The sequence below is a fragment of the Oncorhynchus mykiss genome, chromosome 28, assembly GCF_013265735.2.
Source record: "Oncorhynchus mykiss isolate Arlee chromosome 28, USDA_OmykA_1.1, whole genome shotgun sequence".
NCBI classification, from domain to species: domain Eukaryota; kingdom Metazoa; phylum Chordata; class Actinopteri; order Salmoniformes; family Salmonidae; genus Oncorhynchus; species Oncorhynchus mykiss.
Genome location: NC_048592.1, coordinates 21,989,589 through 22,010,053, shown reverse-complemented (window position 1 = coordinate 22,010,053; position 20,465 = coordinate 21,989,589). Strand labels below are relative to the sequence as shown.

Here is a 20,465-nt window from a genome sequence, read left to right as displayed (position 1 = left end):
AAAACTTTCACCTCTCAGAACAAGAATGGACTGACGAGTTTCAGAAGAAAGTCCTTTGTTTCTGGCCATTATCCATGTAAAAGGATACACTTGGATTAGCTAACACAGCGTGCCATTGGAACACAGGGGTGATGGTTGCTGATAATGAGCCACTGTACACCTATGTAAAAATCAGCCGTTTCCTTCTACAATAGTCATTTACAACATTAACAATGTCTACATTGTATTTATGATCAATTTGATGTTATTTTAATGGACAAGAAATGTGTTTTTCTTTCAAAAACAAGGACATTTCTAAGTGACCCCAAACTTTTGAACAGTAGTGTAGCACCTACTGTACTCTTGTCTCTTGACATTTTCACAATGTCATCTCTTACAAATACAGTAAAGAATGGCATATAAATAGTCATTAGTAATTTTATTTCTATGGTCATGTCATCCTTTTTTACGATCTGACTTGCTGATGAAACTGCACGTGGAAACTATGTCTCACTTCTGATGATTGGTCTCAGTGGCCCCAACATTGTCAGTTCTGGTGTTCCTCTCAGAGATCGACGCACCCAAGAACTTGCGAGTGCTGTCCAAGTTCTCCACCACCCTGGAGCTGGAGTGGGACAACAGCGAGGCGGAGGTAGAGGGGTACCAGGTGGTCTACAGCACCCTAGCAGGGGACCAATACGAAAAAGTCATTGTCCCACTCAACGATGGACCCACCAGCAAGACCACACTCACAAGTGGGGATCATTTTAGTTTTTGTTACACCTCTGTTTTTAGGACAAAATGTTGCTTACTCATGATTCACTATAGTGGAATTGTGTAGTATGATAAGGATGTCTATTTAACGACCGAGTGAGATTCAAACGTCGTGCACTTTATTAAAACATTTTAACTAAAGAGTATTAACAAGTTGCCGACATGAACAGTTTTCAGATATGTGGGAAACGGTATGGTGTCTGTCTTACGTAAAGGGCATATCAGAATAAGGGAAGGCCTTGTCTGTGCGGGATGACAGCAATCAATGCTCTCCTCTCTCCATTTCTGTAACCTGATAAGCTTACTGTTGTAATATCGAATGTGACTCTGATTAATTATGCTTTTGGAAAAAGGTTAGCAGAATTTTTAAGAAAACATGTAGATAGACATGGTTTGTTGCAAGCCCTTCATTATTAATGCAGTTTTTAATAGGCAGTTCTGAAAGGCTCCATCTGCCTGCTCATTTTTCCTCTTTAATATCATCATACTGTATTGTCTGCCGGGGTATTGTATGGAGATATTCATTCACATAACCAGCTTGTGTTTATGGTTTTCTATTCATATACAAATTAAAATCAATAGTTGTTGAGGTATTGTCTATGTTTTGTCTCTGTCGTTGTCAATCTGTCATGTTCTTATTCTCATTCTCATTCTCATCCTCTCCTCTCCTCTCCTCTCCTCTCCTCTCCTCTCCTCTCCTCTCACAGACTTGTTGCCAGGTACAGAGTATGGCATTGGCATATCGGCTATGCTTGGCACCAACCAGAGTTTTCCTGCCACAATGAACGCCAGAACTGGTAAGTGAGTTAATCGCCTGGCTCATCTGTGCAAATCAGTGATCTGACACAGAAAATCACAACTACCAGTATCAGTAAATAGAAATTCACCACCCTGTTCTCTTTTGTTTCTTACATGTTTTGTTTGTTTGAATTTCATTGAAGCATGAAAGAAAATCATGTCAAAATACCGATTTGCAGTGCTTTCAGAAAGCATTCATACCCCTTTACTAATTCCACATTTTGTTGTGATACAACCTGAATTGTCTCACCCATCTACACACATTACCTCATAATGGCAAAGTGAAAACATGTTTTTAGAAATGTTAGCAAATGTATTAAAAATGAAATACAGCAATATCTCATTTACATGTGTTTTCACACCCCTGAGTCAATACATGTTAGAATCACATTTTTGTCAGCCATTACAGCTGTGAGTCTTTCTGGGTAAGTCTCTAAGAGCTTTGCACACTTGGATTGTACAATATTTGCACATTATCCTTTAAAAATTCTTCAATCTCTGTCAAGTTGGTTGATGAGCATTGCTATACAGCCATTTTCATGTATTACCATAGATTTCTAAGCCGATTTAAGTCAAAACTGTAACTAGGCCACTCGGGAACATTCAACGTTGTCTTGGTAAGCAACCAGTGTATATTTGTGCCTTTTTTTAGGTTATTGTCCTGCTGAAAGGTCAATTGGTCTCCCAGTGTCTGTTGGAAAGCAGACTTAACCAGGCTTCCTCTATGATTTTGCCTGTGCTTAGCTCCATTTAGTTTATTTTTACCCTAAGAAAGTCCCTAGTCCTTGCCGATGACAAACATGCCCATGACATGATGCAGCCACCACCATACTTGAAAATATGAAGAGTAGTACTCAGTGATGTGTTGTGTTGGATTTGCCCCAAACATAATGCTTTGTAACCAGAACATAAAATTAATTTCTTTACCACATTTTTTGCAGTTTTAATTTATGCCTTATTTCAAACATGATGCATGTTTTGGAATGTTTTCTTCTTTGCAGGCTTCCTTCTTTTTACAGTTTCATTTAGGTTAGTATTGGTGGAGTAACTATAATGTCATTGATCCATCCTCAGTTTTCTGCTATCACAGCAATTAAACTCTCTGTAACTGTTTCAAATTTACCAAATTCACCATCATGGTGAAAACCCTGAGTGTTTTTCTCCCTCACCGGCAACTGAGTTAGGAAGGATGCCTGTATCTTGTAGTGACTGGGTGTATTAATACACCATCCAAAGTGTAATTAATATCTGCACCATGCTCAAAGGGATATTCAATGTCTGCTTTTTTTTTTACCCATCTACCAATAGGTGCCCTTTGTGAGACATTGGAAAACCTCCCAGGTCTTTGTGGTTGAATCTGTGTTTGAAATTCACTGCTCAACTGAGGGACCTTACAGATAATTGTTTTTATGGGGTTCAGCAATGAGGTAGTCATTCAAAAATCATGTTAAAATCTATTATTGCACACAGAGGGAATGGGAATACCCAGTCAGTTGCACAACTGAATACATTCCATTGAAATGTGTCTTCCACATTTAACCTAACCTTTCTGAATCATTGTTGTTGGGGGTTAACTGACTTGCTCAATGGCAGAACGGCAGAGTTTTCCAACTTGCTGGCTCAGGGATTCGAACCAGCAACCTTTTAGTTACTCACCCAATGCTCTTAGGCCATGCAACTTATTATGTGACTTGTTAACTTTATTTTTACTCCTGACCTTATTTATGCTTTCCATAACAAAATCTAAAAAGATAGTTCCACTTTGATGTTATGTGTAGGCCAGTGACATGAAATCTCAATTTAATCCATTTTAAATTCAGGCAGTAACACAACAAAATGTGGAATAAGTCAAGAGGTGTGAATACTTTCTGAAGGCACCTGTATACTGTATGTGTATTTTTGTCTCTGTTTTAATTAGCTGCACTAAATCAAATTCTTTACAACTTTGGTTGGTATGGCAATCAAGAATTGAATCTTAAATATAAATCGTTTTATTGGTATGTTTACTACATGTTGATTATACTTGAACTACTCTTTACTGTGCGTTTCAGGTCTAGATGTCCCCATGGACCTAACTGTGACAGCGTCCACAGACAACACCATCACCCTGCTGTGGGGGGTGGTCCAGGGGCCTATCGACCACTACATGGTCACCTACACCTCCTCATCTGGCCTGACCACGGAGGTGACCATCCCCAAGGACGTGACCACCACCACGCTCAATGACCTGGAGCCAGGCACAGAATACACCATCACTGTAGCTGCCCAGAGGGGAAGGCAGCAAAGCACTGCAGCCACCATCGATGGCTTCACAGGTACTGGAAGTGTACTGTACCAGGAACAAGTAACTGACACAACTGACATTACATTGTACTATTATGAATAGCAGAGGTGGAGGTAGCCTAAACATAGCAATAGCATTTACCCAGTAGTGGAAAAAGTACCCAATTGTAATACTTGAGTAAAATTATAGATACCTTAATAGAAAGTTACTGAAATAAAAGTGGAAGTCACCCAGTGAAATACTATTTGAGTAAAAGTCAAAAAGTATTTGATTCTAAATATACTTAAGTATGAAAAGTAAAACCATAAATAATTTCATATTGCTTATATTAAGAAAAACAGATGGCACCATTTTGTTATTTTTAAAATGTATGGATAGCCAGGGGCACACTCCAACACCCAGACATAATTTATAAAAGATGCATTTGTGCTTAGTAAGTCCACTAGTTCAGAAGCAGTAGGGATGACCAGGGATGTTCTCTTCATGAGTGTGTGAATTGGAACCTTTTCCTGTCCCGTTAAGCATTCAAAATGTAACAAGTGCTTCTGGATATCATGGAAAATAGAACATTATTTTCTTTAGGACCGTAGTGAAGTAAAAGTAAAAGTTGCCCAAAATATAAATAGTAAAGTAAAGTACAGATACTCAAAAAAATGATTTAAGTAGTTCTGTAAAGTGTTTTCACACCACTGCATTTACCCCATGAGTTAACCATGGTCAGAGGTTATTTTCCCCTTCTAGGGATTCTATTGGGCTCTGGTCAAGATTAGTGCCCTATGCCATTTAGGATGCAGACTGGACTGTAACTGCACCTGTACCAGTTCCATTTAGGATGCAGACTGGACTGTAACTGCACCTGTATCAGTTCCATTTAGGATGCAGACTGGACTGGAACTGCACCTGTACCAGTTCCATTTAGGATGCAGACTGGACTGTAACTGCACCTGTATCAGTTCCATTTAGGATGCAGACTGGACTGGAACTGCACCTGTACCAGTTCCATTTAGGATGCAGACTGGACTGTAACTGCACCTGTATCAGTTCCATTTAGGATGCAGACTGGACTGTAACTGCACCTGTATCAGTTCCATTTAGGATGCAGACTGGACTGTAACTGCACCTGTATCAGTTCCATTTAGGATGCAGACTGGACTGTAACTGCACCTGTATCAGTTCCATTTAGGATGCAGACTGGACTGTAACTGCACCTGTATCAGTTCCATTTAGGATGCAGTCTGGACTGTAACTGCACCTGTACCAGTTCCATTTAGGATGCAGACTGGACTGTAACTGCACCTGTATCAGTTCCATTTAGGATGCAGTCTAGACTGTAACTGCACCCTGTACCAGTTCCATTTAGGATGCAGTCTGGACTGTAACTGCACCTGTACCAGTTCCATTTAGGATGCAGACTGGACTGTAACTGCACCTGTATCAGTTCCATTTAGGATGCAGACTGGACTGGAACTGCACCTGTACCAGTTCCATTTAGGATGCAGACTGGACTGTAACTGCACCTGTATCAGTTCCATTTAGGATGCAGACTGGACTGGAACTGCACCTGTATCAGTTCCATTTAGGATGCAGTCTAGACTGTAACTGCACCCTGTACCACTTCCATTTAGGATGCAGTCTGGACTGTAACTGCACCTGTACCAGTTCCATTTAGGATGCAGACTGGACTGTAACTGCACCTGTATCAGTTCCATTTAGGATGCAGTCTGGACTGTAACTGCACCTGTATCAGTTCCATTTAGGATGCAGTTTGGACTGTAACTGCATCTGTACCAGTTCCATTTAGGATGCAGACTGGACTGTAACTGCACCTGTACCAGTTCCATTTAGGATGCAGACTGGACTGTAACTGCACCTGTATCAGTTTCAGTTGCAGGTAGCTTAGCCAGTAACCTGAAAAGTTGTTAGTTCGAATCCCTGAGTTGACAAGGTAAAATAAATATGTTGATGTGCCCTTGACCAAGGCACTAAATCAATTGTATTTATCACATGCTTTGTAAAACAACAGGTGTAGACTAACAGTGAAATGCTAATGGCCCTTCCCAACAATGCAGAGAGAAAAAACATTTCATTATAAAAATAATAACACAAGGAATAAATACACAAAGAGTAACTATAACTTGGCTATATACACAGGGTACCAGTACCGAGTCAATGCAGTGGTACGAGGTAATTGAGATCGACATGTACATATAGGTATGGATAGAGTGACTAGGCAACAGGATAGATAATAAACAGGAACAGCAGCGTATGTAATGAGTTAAAAAAAGTTAGTGAGTTAGTGCAAAAGGGGTCATATAGTCCACTTAGCTATTGGTTAACTATTTACGTAGCAGTCTTAAAGCTTGGGGGTTGTTTAGGGTCCTGTTGGTTCCAGACTTGGTGCATCGGTACCCTAATTGCTCCAGGGTTGCCTTTGATAATGGCTAACCCTGGCCATGACCCCACTGTCCGAGTGTGTCTCAGGGGGAGTTGGGATATGCAAAAACACATTTCCAATTCACACATGCATTTAATACACACTTGTACATGAAAAATAGGACAAATTGGCATCCACCAAATTAATCTATTAGATGAATACATGATGTACAGTAGTCTATAAATAACGGCTTATTTTCAAATAAACTGGATAAAGGTGAGCTTTTTCAGTGAAGCTCTCACATCCCTAAATAAGCAATTATGTCGCTGAAAAGTAGAGATTATTGCTGTACTAGAGAATATGCTTGACATTGCATGTCATGTGGAACTACTTTGGGAAGGAGACTACAAATCGAGCTACTAGATAGTGTCAAGCTTTGATGCAACAATTCATGTTAATAAGCTATTACATGAGGTTGTTAATCACATAACTGTCCTTCATCAAATTGACCCATCCAATGGAGAAAAAAATTATATCAACGTTTATTTGCGTTCACTCCATTCATCTTTCCTGTCCCTCTTTCTTTCACACTCATCTACATCAGACAGCAAGCTGTCCTGGCAGTCTTTATATCTCCTATTGCATCTTCTTGTTCTGACAACACACTTCAACCAGTGTCTTTTATTGGTGAATCTTTCAAAAACAGCCATGCCTCGTTGACAGACAAGTTTTCATCCGGTCTCTGCTGTCAACTTTGACATTCGTCCTTTGCTCAGCATTCAGCCTCATTCCATTGTCACGGGCCTTCCACGCTGTGTGTATTCCATTTGCAGCTCTTCACTTCCACGCTCCCCTGTCATGCTCATTACTTTACTGCCAGTCTCACTGAGAAGGAGAGAACCTCCAGAGAGATCTGCCAATTAATAACCAGCCATGCCATGCCATCCACTGACTGACTGACTGACTGAGAACCTCAGCACCTCCAACCATATTGACAGCAGCTGTCCCTTACAGTCCTTCATGACCATGCAGCCAGTATCTTTGACTTTTTGACTTTCAGGCTTCCGCCCCATCATAGCACTCTACTTGTCTGATGTCACATGGGACTCGGTGACGGTGGCATGGAGTGCCCCTGCCCCACCCGCAGACCTCTACATCCTCACCTATAGCTCTGAGGATGGCACTGACACGTCCAAGGTTACCCTGGATGGATCCAAGACCCGGTCCTCTATCAAGGGACTCCTGCCCTCCACAGAGTACACCGTCAGTCTTATCACCATACATGGAGAGGTGAAGTCTGAGGCTGTCACAGCCACGCTCACCACAGGTAGGCTATTTATCTCTGCAAGGGGAAACAAGGTTGTATTCATTAGGCACCAAATGGTAGAAAACAGACTGAAACAATGATAAACAAACAAAAAAGTTAATTCCTGCTGCAAAACGTTTTGCTACGGTGTGCCCTAATGCATACGACCCAGAGCTACGCTGGAGGTTCCCATGGTTCATGGAGGGTCACACAGGAACGACAACAAGGCTAAATAACTACTGACTAATACAAAACTGCTGCAACATCTTATGCATTGATTGGGTGCATTGATGTCTGATTTTGGCTGATGGTTTGCTGACACAAGACAGTTGCTAACGAAGGACTACATTTTAGAATATATAAAACTTCCTGTACTTAGGATACACATCACATTATACATGCAGTACGTGCTTGGAGTTTATTGTGGTATTCAAATGGCGTTCTGTTTGTCAGCAAGTAGTCTAGCTCCAGAACAGAACAACATCTTGACACTTTTATGGCATGTCTCCTCTTGCTCATTAAGATTCTTACACACACAGCTGCACTCACTGCAGAACAATGTTCCCCTCCACCTTTCATTTCTTTATTAATGCTTGGGTGTGTAATCCTCCCATAATTACCCCTGCCTAAACCTGGAGGTGTCAGGAATATTCAGCTGTCGCATCAGCAGGCTGTTACTCACAGTTACAGCTGCCAAGCCCAAGGGAATATCTATTGTCTGAGGAGGACAGGACAGCTCTCTAAACACTCTGATATTAACTCTGCGGAAAGCCACCTGCATACTGCTGTCTGATTACTGCTCTGTCTGATTACTGCTCTAGTCACTGTCTGCCAGAGTGGCAGCCATTTTCTCTTTGTCTGGTGACATACAGATTTCTGGAACGAAGGCTAGGGGTATCGTAGATTCAGACGGATGCATTTGTTGCAGCTCTTTGGCATCTGTGTGTTTTGTTATTTAGTTGCTATTTTCAGCTTGTTATCACACTATGTTATTATATGCAAATTTAACCACAGGGTTGGTGGGCTTGCTGTGGCACCTGACCATCTTTGTAGGTTGAACGTATTTCTTTATGTTTAAGTGGTAGTTCTTATGGTAAATCTGAATAAAGTGATGACAACATGTTTACTGTACCATATGTTGTAATGCCTCAGGTGACTGCAGGTTAGACTTGGGTTGCATCCCAAATGGCCCCTATTCCCCATTCAGTGCACTACTTTTGACCAGGGTCCAAAGGGCTCTGATCGAAAGTAATGTACTCTGTAGGTAATAGGTATCATTTGGGACGCACCTTGGATCAGCAGAGCACATTGATGCAGTCTGTCAGTTTGCACAAATTATCTCATGTCACATGAATACTGAGTCTAAATTCAGAGCTATTACAGCAGCCTGCACTGCTGAATGGGAAATAATTAAAGATAGGCATACATGAATAATCACAACTTATTTACACCACTCTTTCCTACTAGCAGAATTTAAATGAGGCTGAAGCCTAACTTATGAATCGTCGTCAGTGCTGGTGGATAATATTCATTATTGTAATGGAAATTGGAGGGTGGTGGCATTGGTTTTACAAGCATTTCTATAGCTTCATTCCACAACAATATAGAGAACCAATCTCTCTATCCCTTCCCTCCATAATGGATGCCGACCTTATAAGTCACTTTAATTGTTTGCTCACATTGTCTCTGGTAACCTTTGCTGTCGCAGCGGTAAGAGCTCTGGGGACACATAAACAAATCATGAACTAATCCCTTATGGGCAACCACACTCGATCACAATGCAAATATTCCACTCTGTTCTCCTGGCTCTGGCCAGAGAAGCATGCTATTTTAGTACATATTTTATGATGTAGCTAATATGCAGGATAAACACAGGGCTTTTTACACTATGGTAGGAAAATGTGTCCAGAAATGCATGGTTTTTTGAATCAATAAAGAAGCATTTTTATATACGCTTTAACTTCCAGTGCCTTGGGTGTCCTCCAAGAGTAGCTGAATTTCCTCTTCACTTCTGTTTGTTCCCTAATTCATGCACCTTGATTGGAGACAGAGATAGTGTCAGTGTCCCCTTCCCTTCCATATACATGGAGCTAGCTGTTTTCATGAGAAGGTGGTTGTTAAATTTCAAGAACATCTTGTATTAGTGTATAGCGTGTGTCTCAATAGCAAGGACATCTCTTCGTTCTTAACATGTACTGTGATTCTCTATTGGAGGAATGGATCCACCTAAAGAGATGACTGTGTCATATGCCACTGAAGACTCCGTCATCATATCATGGTTGAGACCGTTTGCTCCCTTCGACTACTACAAGATGTCCTATCAATCAGCAAGAGGTAAGCAAAAACATCTGGCATGTTTTCATTGAAAAGTTCATTTAAAAAAAAAAAGATGGGTAACACTTTATTTGGATAGACCCAAGGACATGGTTTGTAGATATTCTGTAGATGTTCAATAACTGTCAACCACATTTCAACAAACGATCCACTAACACCATAACCCAAACCCTAACCTTAACCCTCATCCTACTCTAAACTTAAACTTTACCATAAAGTTTACCCTTAATCTAATCATTATTCTGAACCTAACCCTAACCGTAACCTTAGTAAGCAGTTGCTTAGCAACCTATAGTTTGTTGATAGTATAACAGTTTGTAGATATTCTATATGGGACGATCCAAATCCAAGTGTGACCAAATCATGTTTTTCCATTGTTTGGCATTGGAGGTGAAAGTTCAACTTCTTATAAAAGAAAGGCTGCATACTGTAACAGTGCGACATTAAATGAATGCAATGTTCTTCAGGGACAGTGGACAGCGTGGTAATTGACAATGACGTCACTAACTACACCCTGTCCAGCCTCCACCCAGCAACAGAGTATGAGATCAACCTGAACGTTGTGCGAGGCAGCCAGGAGAGCAAGTCCATCACCACCAGGGTCTTCACAGGTCTGAGCTCTGACCCCTTACTATCTCTTCTGACCCCTTACGATCCTGTACTGCTTCAGCTATAATTCCACTATAGAGAGGAACTGACAATGTATATCATTATATAATCTTTGTCTCCACATCCTATAAAACTTCTGCAAACATGCTGTGGCACCCCTAAACCCTTACCATCTCAGCCACCATGCCACTATAGAAAGGGACGGACAATGTACCATTCGTATAGGTCCAAAGGTAAATGTACACATTATATTGATGGAATCTTCGTCTCCACATCCTGCACAACTATCAAAGAACAACCAATACAATCCTGTTTTGGTATTTTTTCCAGGGAGTCAATGTTTTCTTGACTGACAAGTGAGTTAGCTTGTTTGCTAAAATGATAGCTAGAGTTATTATTTATTATATGTGAGATTGGGGAACAAAATGTTCTGGAGTCAGACATAGCGTCTTTCCAAGATAAATGGGACGTTCTGTCTTTTCAGTGAAATGTATTATTAGTACCCACTCTGTGGATCTCTCACATTGCCACCTGCACACTAAGAAATGATGTTCAGACACAGACAGTAGAATACCTGCCTCTCATTGCTGCTGCAGCGAGTGTAACTACCATTACCCCCTTGGCCTTATAATTGTTAGCCTCACCTTATTTCTACCTCTGCTTCTCCTCTGTCAGACAGGCAGTCAGGCAGTTTGTCAGTCAGATAGACAGACCTCTGCAGCATTGAGCTGTGTGAGATGTGAGATATATTTGACATCTAGTGAACCACCAGAGAGGTGTGTAGGCTACAGTAGCTCCTCTGGGTGTGAAGTGAACTCCGCTAACATGGGCTTAACCAGCTCGCCACCGCATGCAAAGGGTGTGCACCACTGCATACTGATGAGCCAGGTAGAGATGTCATCCAAAACCAAAAGGTTCAGGACTCCACACAAACAAAGACAGAGAGACAGAGAGAGACAGAGAGAGACAAATTGAATTGAGGGAGGGAGGGAGGGAGACAAAGCCCTTAAATTGAAATTGAATTAATTGAGGGAGGGAGGGAGGGAGGGAGGGAGGGAGGGAGGGAGGGAGGGAGGGAGGGAGGGAGGGAGGGAGGGAGGCAGGCAGGCAGGCAGGCAGGCAGGCAGGCAGGCAGGCAGACAGACAGACAGACAGACAGACAGACAGACAGACAGACAGACAGACAGACAGACAGACAGACAGACAGACAGACAGACAGACAGACAGACAGACAGACAGACAGACAGACAGACAGACAGACAGACAGACAGACAGACAGACAATATGAGAATATGACAGATGGACGATGACAGAGAAAAAACAGAGAATACCATGCCAAATATTGATTTTAATTTGTATGTGAATAGAAAGTGTTAGACATCCCCCTTTAAAGCAGAAGGAATCTCAAGGCATTGCTATTAACTTATTTTCAGAGAAACAGATGAACACTAGCCTTCTGCTAATGCTGCAGAGTCGCAGGCAGTGTTTCACAAAACTATGTGAAGGAGCACTTGGCAGCTCTCATTAAAACAGGGTCATAAGTAGAACAATATCATTCCATTGTGGTGTGGTTCAGCAAGAAAGAGATAAAACCGTTACGGAAAGAGGAGCTCGCTGTGCCTAAAAGTGTCTCAAAATCCAATGTGTCAGATGAGAAGCTCTGCCGCGAACGGAGCTGGGCTGGTGCTCCACTTACAGGCCAGAAACAAAAACACAGACAGCTTATTAAGATCCTTAGCGCTAAGGAATAGTTTTTGTGCGGTCGCTGGAGAGTCCTGCCGGCTGGGTAGCTACTGTTGTAAGGCACTGAGGCACTAGCTGCAATTCCAAAGGTAATGACTGTCCAGGATTCACTCGATCTGAGTCAACTGTCCAGCTAATGGCATTGGCTGGGGCGGACAGGTACTGTGGTTCAGCAGATTCTGGTGTTTTTACAACGTTGCATTTAATATTAGCTATTAAAAATATTGCCTAGTCAGACCATTACTACTGTTCCAGCTGGCGGATAGGCGTTATTTCTTAGGTAGTGTAAAGCGTAGCACAGATCATTTTTGAACAACCTTTACTTGGCGATACTTCCTCAATTCCCGACTTGGAAGACAACGCATGTCATTTAAACTTCCATGGCTAGTTGCAGGTTGTTCGTTTGAATTTACAAAATGCTCTGTTATTAAAAAATTGGCTCCATGAAGTAATCCATCAAATCTCATCTCATGGATTGAGACAGGTGTCTACATCACGTGAAAAGGTTATCCCCCTACCTTTTCACGAGACCCAGTTAGCCTGACAAAAACCCTGCATTCTGATTGTCCTAAACTTTGCTACCAGCCCTCATTGAAAGTTACGTGTACAGTAGTCCATATCGAATTCATAATGATGAAAGATTACAGACGCCGGTTATCATGGTAAAAAACATACAGTAACTTTATTGGTAAACCCACAATGATATTTACATACAAAGTCATGCTATAACTAACAGAATGTTGTGTTTGCTATGCTAACGCTGAAGTTTGCTAAGAAAGCGACGAAACAAAGCGTTTCCCTTCCTGGTTGTCCACTAGGTTGAAGATAACAAAGGGGCAGTACAGTCAGAAAAATTCATTCCTGTTTTTTTATGATATTTCCACACTATGAGGTTGAAATAACATGAAATAAAATGCCTGTTAGTGTAAGAGCTTTTTGAAAACAACGCCTGGATTTTCAGCCTGTTCAGGTGGGATGGTTTTTGGCCCACAGCATGACATCACAATCTGATCTGATTATTCTGACCAATGACCAGACATCTTTTATTTGAATATGTAACCTCATACTTTGAAGGGGTACGCGGGGGTAGGCCTAGACGATCCTATCTGCCAATCAGGGCCGTGGGTATGTAAATATATTACAACTTGTGCATCACGCCCACATGATCAGAATGAGAATTTCAATGGCAAAAGGAGGCTCAGTCAAAACCTACTCATTCAAGGGTGTTTCTTTATTTTACTATTTTCTACATTGTAGAATAATAGTGAAGACATCAAAACTATGAAATGTAGTAACCAAAACAAGTGTTATATTTAAGATTCTTCAAAGTAGCCACCCTTTGCCTTGATGACAGCATTGCACACTCTTGGCATTCTCTCAACCAGCTTCAACTGGAATGCTTTTCCAACAGTCTTGGAGTTCCCACATATGCTGAGCACTTGTTGGCTTCTTTTCCTTCACTCTGAGGTCCAGTTCATCCCAAACCATCTCAATTGGGTTGAGGTTGGGGGATTGTGAAGGCCAGGTCATCTGACGCAGCACTCCCTCACTCTCCTTCTTGGTCAAATAGCCCTTACACAGCCTGGAGGTGTGTTGGGTCATTGTCCTATTGAAAAACAAATGATAGTCCCACTAAGCGAAAACCAGATGGGATGGCGTATCGCTGCAGAAACCTGTGGTAGCCATGCCTTGAATTCTAAATAAATCACTGACAGTGTCACCAGAAATGCACCCCCACGCTTTACGTGGGAATCACACATGCGTAGATCATCAGTTCACCTACTCTGCACCTCAGAAAGACAGAGCGGTTGGAAGGAAAACTCACCAATTTCGACTCTTCTTATTGATGTCCTTTAACTAGGCAAATCAGTTAAGAACAAGCTCTTATTTTCAATAATGGCTTAGAAACAGTGTGTTAATTGCTTTGTTCAGAGGAAGAACGACAGATTTTTACCTTATCAGCTCAGGGATTTGATCTTGCAACCTTTTGGTTACTAGTCCAATGCTCTGCCCAATTTCTTTGCAGAAATTCAACCATGAAAGCCTGATTCACACAGTCGCCTCAGAATAGTTGATGTTGAGATGTGTCTGTTACTTGAACCCTGTGAAGCATTTATTTGGGTAGAATTTCTGAGGCTGGTAACTCCAATGACCTTATTCTCTGCAGCAGGTAACTCAGGGTCTTCCTTTCCAGTGGCGGTCCTGATGAGAGCCAGTTTCATCATAGCGTTTGATGGTTTTTGTGGCTGCACATGAAGAAATGTCTTGAAACTTTCCAGATTGACTGACCTTCATGTCTTGAATAAATGATGGACTGTCGTTTCTCTTTGCTTATTTGAGCTGTTCTTGCCTTAATATGGACTTGGTATTTTACCAAATATAGGGCTATCTTCTGTATACCAACCCTAGCTTGTCACAACAACTGATTGGCTCAAACAGATTATGAATTCCACAAATTAACATTTAACAAGGCATACCTGTTAATTGAAATGTATTCCAGGAGACTACCTCAGTGTTGATGTCTTCACTATTATTCTACAATGTAGAAAATAGTAAAAAATAACAAAAGACCCTGGAATGAGTAGGTGTGCCTAAACTTGTGACTTATACTGTGTATTTGGAGTTATTTTCATGAAATATATACACAAAGTGATTTATTAGACATACAGTGATGATTTAATAAATAAAATGCAAATTCTCCATGGGGCTTTAAGACAGCATCATAATTCCATACAGAAGGGTTCTGAAATAAACAAATTTGGGAAAAACGAGAATGTCTTGATGTGAATTTTATCAGTACAGAAAGTTTGCCATCAAAGTGGAAAATAAATAAACACAAATAAGTACCTTACTGTGATCGTTTTCAATTAAAATGGTCAAAAAGAAACAAAATAGCTTCTTAGCAAAGAGCAATTTCTAAAAGAAGAATTTTGGTAAGACTGTGTGGTAGTGGTCTGAGTGGGGAGGAGAAAACTGAAAACTAGCTGTTATTGGCAGAAAGGTTTGGAACTCTCTTTCTTATTAGCCTATTAATTGATTTACCGCCTGGTGACAGGGAGAACAAAACTCCATACCACCAAAACAGGTGGAAATTTAATGCGGTCTTTTGAAACATCTCTTACGCTAAAGGGCATTATCATCACAATTTCACAGTATTATTCCAACCTCATAGTTGGAAAAAGCATTTACTCTATACTTCCGGTTGTTTAGCCTACCCTCTACTTACCGGCAGAAATGGTTCAGTCCAAGCAGGGCAGGGCTCTGTGAAAGTATATAGCTGGGCGTTGAGCTCAGACTCTTGGTTGGTGAACAGCTTGTCCTGAGACTGTGGAAACTTTTGAGTAAGTTTAATTGTACTTTATTCTAATTAAGCTTTCTCTTGTCATTTTCATTTTCCCGGGAATACATTTATTTATACATCATATGCATTAATTATTTATTATTTTTGTAACCATTTTTGTTAATAAATCTACCACCTCTTTTGCACCCGATTTCTGGCATTCCGCTTCCATCCTTCTCCATCGATATCGTCTTTAATGGTTCATCCAGTACCAACTAGTCACAAACACATCCCTACTCAGTAGTGGTGCTACTGACATCCCCACACATCATTACACGCTTTATTCAATCTAATATTTTTTTTTATTTGTTATTTTTTATTCTGACATGTATTCATTCATTTCAAATAGGACAATCAACAGTTACAGAAATACATTTTTTTTTTTTTTCAATCTAATCTAATTCAATATCATTTCACTTCAAATTGGCAGCTTTTATTAGATTAAATTAAATAGTATTGTAATTTAAGTAATGAGTGTAATCAAACACCTTTCATTCACAAGCAGTGTGATTAAAGTTCCTAGATATAATCATAGACATTTCCCAGACATGGGGGTATGGTGAATTAACGGTTGATTCAAGTCCTTTCAAGGCAAGCTGTTTACTTCTGTATTCTCTATACTTTTTCTGTTAAGCCAAAAATCCATATGAAAACTTGGAGGTTAAAACACTAAGTGAAACATGTAATTACATTTCTACTCTCTCTTGGTTCTTCCGGTAAGTAGGGGGTCTGAAATAAAAGCTTTTAAGAACTGTTCTTCTGTGTACTGTACAGAATATTTGACTGTATAATTTGCCTTTGATTTCAGTTATACTAGCAAGAATTGTGATCTCACTGGAGAAAAGAGTCATTATAAATTAGCCTCAATCTGCAGAGTATATAGTCCACATGGTGGTCTGCAAATTGGAACATACAGTTGATTACATTTTGGAAAGTGATGGGGCCATCTTGGTACCCTCTCTGAGCCATACATTGCTTTCATCTCTTTCTTTGATATAGCGATGGACATGCCAATGGAACTAACAGCCCTCAACATTACCCCACAAGGAGCTTTACTCCGGTGGAACCCTCCTCTGTCCAGCGTTGACAACTACGTGTTCACCCTCACCTGCTACCAGGGTAGGTGGATTTATTGTCTTCTCACAGACCCGTTTCTCCGCTACAGGGGTGGAGCTGTAGTGTGAGACCAGCTGGACTGGACTCCTGCCAAGTCGGCTCTCAGAGGAAAGTGTCGCACAGCTACATGGAAATCAGCTCAGACATCCGCTTGCTAGTCGATGCAGCTTTCATCAATATGGCCACAAATTATGGTTCTTCAGCAACCTCTTGCCAATGTGTTCTATTGACTCTTTGGTGTGTTCATTAGGTGTCCTTTCTAATTTACTCAGCCAGGCAATGAAAATATTGGCTGAACATTTTTGTTAACCTATTATTTTTCACCATCGACATGGATCCTGGTATTTCTGAGGCTACAGCAAACCATTTATTAAACAGGCAATTTATTTAGATTTATTGTACAAAGTTTAGTCATGCAAACAAATAAGGAATCATGAATTTGAGCTGAATGTATTTAAACCTGACCCATGTAACACCCATAGGAACCGCAATCTACCAACCGTGACCGTGTACATGCATATCCAAGGCAACCACTATACATTAATAATTAAGACTCCAAATTGTTTAATGTAATCATAAAAATCAGGTTTGTTTACTATCTCATGTATTCTCCTAATCTAATATGTATTTGTGTTCCTCCTACTCTTGTAGTGACAGCTAATACCTTCCTGGTGGAAGGTGTGAAACAGGAGCACCAGCTTAGTAAACTCAAGCCCAGCACCACTTACTCTGTAGCCCTCTATGCCACCAAGGGACCCTTGACCAGTGGAACCGTCATCGCCAACTTTGAAACACGTATGTTAGTTACTTTACTTGCTTAGTTACTTACCTCCCAGCTGTTCAGAAGCAACCCACACAGACTGAGAGCAGCTACAGTACATATACAGTGCCTTCAGAAAATATTCATACCCCTTGACTTATTCCACATTTTATTGTGTTACAGCCTGAATACAACTCATAACACTCATAATACCCCATAATGAAGAAGTGAAAACATTTCTGCAAATGTATTTCAAATTCAAAACAAATATTCCATTTACATACAGTTGAAATCGGAAGTTTACATACACTATATATTATATTTAAACTCAGTTTTTCACAATTCCAGACATTTTATCCAAGTAAAAATGTCCTGTCTTAGGTCAGTTAGGATCACCACTTTATTTTAAAGAATGTGAAATGTCAGAATAAAAGAAAAGAGAATGATTTATTTCAGATGTTATTTCTTTCATCACCTTCCCAGCGGGTCAGAAGTTTACATACACTCAATTAGTATTTGGTAGCATTGCCTTTAAATTGTTTAACTTCAAACGTTTCGGGTAGCCTTCCACAAGCTTTCCACAATAAATTAGGTGAATTTTGGCCCATTCCTCCTGACAAAGCTGGTGGAACTGAGTCATGTTTGTAGGCCTCCTTGCTCGCACATGCTTTTTCAATTCTGCCCACAAATATTCTATGGGATTAAGGTCAGGGCTCTGTGATGGCCACTCCAATACCTTGAATTTGTTGCCATTTTGCCACAACTTTGGAAGTATGCTTGGGGTCATTGTCCATTTGGAAGACCCATTTACGACCAAGCCTCTATATATCCACATTATTTTCCTTCCTCATGATGCCATCTATTTTGTGAAGTGCACCAGTACCTCCTGCAACAAAGCACCACCACAACATGATGCTGCCACCCCCATGATTCACGGTTGCAATGGTGTTCTTCGGCTTGCAAGCCTCCCCCTTTTTACTCCAAACATAACAATGGTCATTATGGCAAAACAGTTCAATTTTTCTTTCATCAGACTAGAGGACATTTCTCCAAAAAGTACGATCTTTGTCCCCATGTGCAGTTGAAAACTGTAGTCTGGATTTTCTATGGTGATTTTGTAGCAGTGGCTTCTTACTTGCTGAGCGGCATTTCAGGTTCTGTCAATATAGGACTCGTTTTACTGTGGATATACAGTAGATACTTTTGTACCTGTTTCCTCTAGCATCGTCACAAGGTCCTTTGCTGCTGTTCTGGGATTGATTTGCACTTTTCGCACCAAAGTACGTTCATCTCTAGGAGACAGAACGCTTTTCCTTCCTGAGCGGTATGACGGCTGCGTGGTCCCATGGTGTTTATACTTGCATACTATTGTTGTGTACGTGTGTACAGATTAAAGTGGTACCTTCAGGCATTTGGAAATTGCTCCCAAGGATGAACCAGACTTGTGGAGGTCTACAATTTATTTTCTGAGGTTTCGGCTGATTTCTTTTGATTTCCCAATGATGTCAAGCAAAGAGGCACTGAGTTTGAAGCCTCGAAATACATCCACAGGTACACCTCCAATTGACTCAAATGTTGTCAATTAGCCTATCAGAAGCTTCTAAAACCATGACATAATTTTCTGGAATTTTCCAAGCTGTTTAAGGGCACAGTCAACTTAGTGTATGTAAACTTTGTGTCATAAAAATAAAAATATAGTGTGTTACCAAGACCTTTGTGGAATGGTTGAAAAACAAGTTTTAATGACTCCAACCTAAGTTTATGTAAACTTCTGACTTCAACTGCAAGTATTCAATACAATACAAGTATCTAAGAGCTTTCCACACCTGGATTGTACAATATTAAAAAATTATTCTTGTTAAAGTCGATCAAGCTCTGTCAAGATAGTTGTTGATCATTGCTATACAGCCATTTTCAAGTCTTACCATAGATTTTCAAGGCGATTTTATTTAAATCTGTAACTACGCCACTCAGGAACATTCAATGTTGTCTTTGTAAGCAACTCCAGTGTATATTTGGTCTTGTGTTTTAAGTCATTGTCCTGCTGAAAGGTGACTTTGTCTCCCAGTGTCTGTTGGAAAGCAGACTGATGTCACGTTCTGACCTTGGTTATTTTGTTATGTCTTTGTTTTAGTATGGTCAGGGCGTGATTTGGGTGGGTTGTCTATGTTCCTTTTTCTATGATTTGGGATTTCTGTGTTTGGCCTAGTATGGTTCTCAATCAGAGGCAGCTGTCAGTCGTTGTCCCTGATTGAGAACCATACTTAGGTAGCCTGGTTTCCTGTGTCTGTACTTTACCGGACTGTTTCGATCTTCGTTTGTTCATTCACATTGTTATTTTGTATTGTTCAGTTTTATATATTAAAATGGACACTTACCACGCTGCACATTGGTCCGACATCTCTTACTCCTCGTCAGAAGAAGAGGACAATCGTTACAACTGAACCACATTTTCATCTAGGATTTTGCCTGTGCTTAGCTCTATTTATTTGTATATAAAAAATAAGTAAATCCCTATTCCTTACCAATGACAAGCATAGCCATGACATGATACAGCCACAGCCATGCTTGAAAATATGAAGAGTAGTACTCAGTGGTATGTTGAGTTGGATTTGCCCCAAACATAACTCTTTGCATTCAGGACATGAAGTTAATTTCTTTGCCACATTTTTTGCAATTTTCCTTTAGTGCCTTATTGCAAACAGGATGCATGTTTTGGAATATTATTATCATGTACAGGCAAACTTCTTTTCACCCTGTCATGTAAGTTAGTTTTGTGGAGTAACTAGAATGTTGTTGATCCATCCTCAGTTTTCTCCTCTCAAAGCCATTAAACTCTGTAACTGTTTTAAAATAACCATTAGCTTCATGGTGAAATCCCTGAGTGGTTTCCTTCCACTCCGGCAACTGAGTTCGGAAGGACACCTGTATCTTTGTTAAGACTGCCTGTATTGATACACCATGCAAAATGTAATGAATTACTTCACCATGCTCAAAGGGATATTCAATGTCTGCTTTTATTTTACCCATCTACCAATAGATGCCCTT

At 40.5% G+C, this 20,465-nt stretch overlaps 1 protein-coding gene across 3 annotated transcripts in view; it reads left to right on the top strand.

Moving 5' to 3' along the window:
• tnr (tenascin R (restrictin, janusin)) overlaps positions 1–20,465 on the top strand; it is a 159,007-nt gene that overhangs the window by 115,248 nt on the left and 23,294 nt on the right. The window contains exons 9-16 of one of the 3 annotated variants that reach the window (XM_021589506.2): positions 549–734; positions 1,461–1,550; positions 3,603–3,866; positions 7,270–7,536; positions 9,730–9,849; positions 10,317–10,460; positions 16,541–16,660; positions 17,309–17,452. In XM_021589506.2, coding sequence (XP_021445181.2) covers positions 549–734; positions 1,461–1,550; positions 3,603–3,866; positions 7,270–7,536; positions 9,730–9,849; positions 10,317–10,460; positions 16,541–16,660; positions 17,309–17,452 — 1,335 coding nt within the window. Of the gene's footprint in view, positions 1–530; positions 735–1,460; positions 1,551–3,602; positions 3,867–7,269; positions 7,537–9,729; positions 9,850–10,316; positions 10,461–16,540; positions 16,661–17,308; positions 17,453–20,465 lie in introns of all 3 variants that reach the window. The other 2 variants (XM_021589505.2, XM_021589507.2) reach the window with 2 other exon arrangements.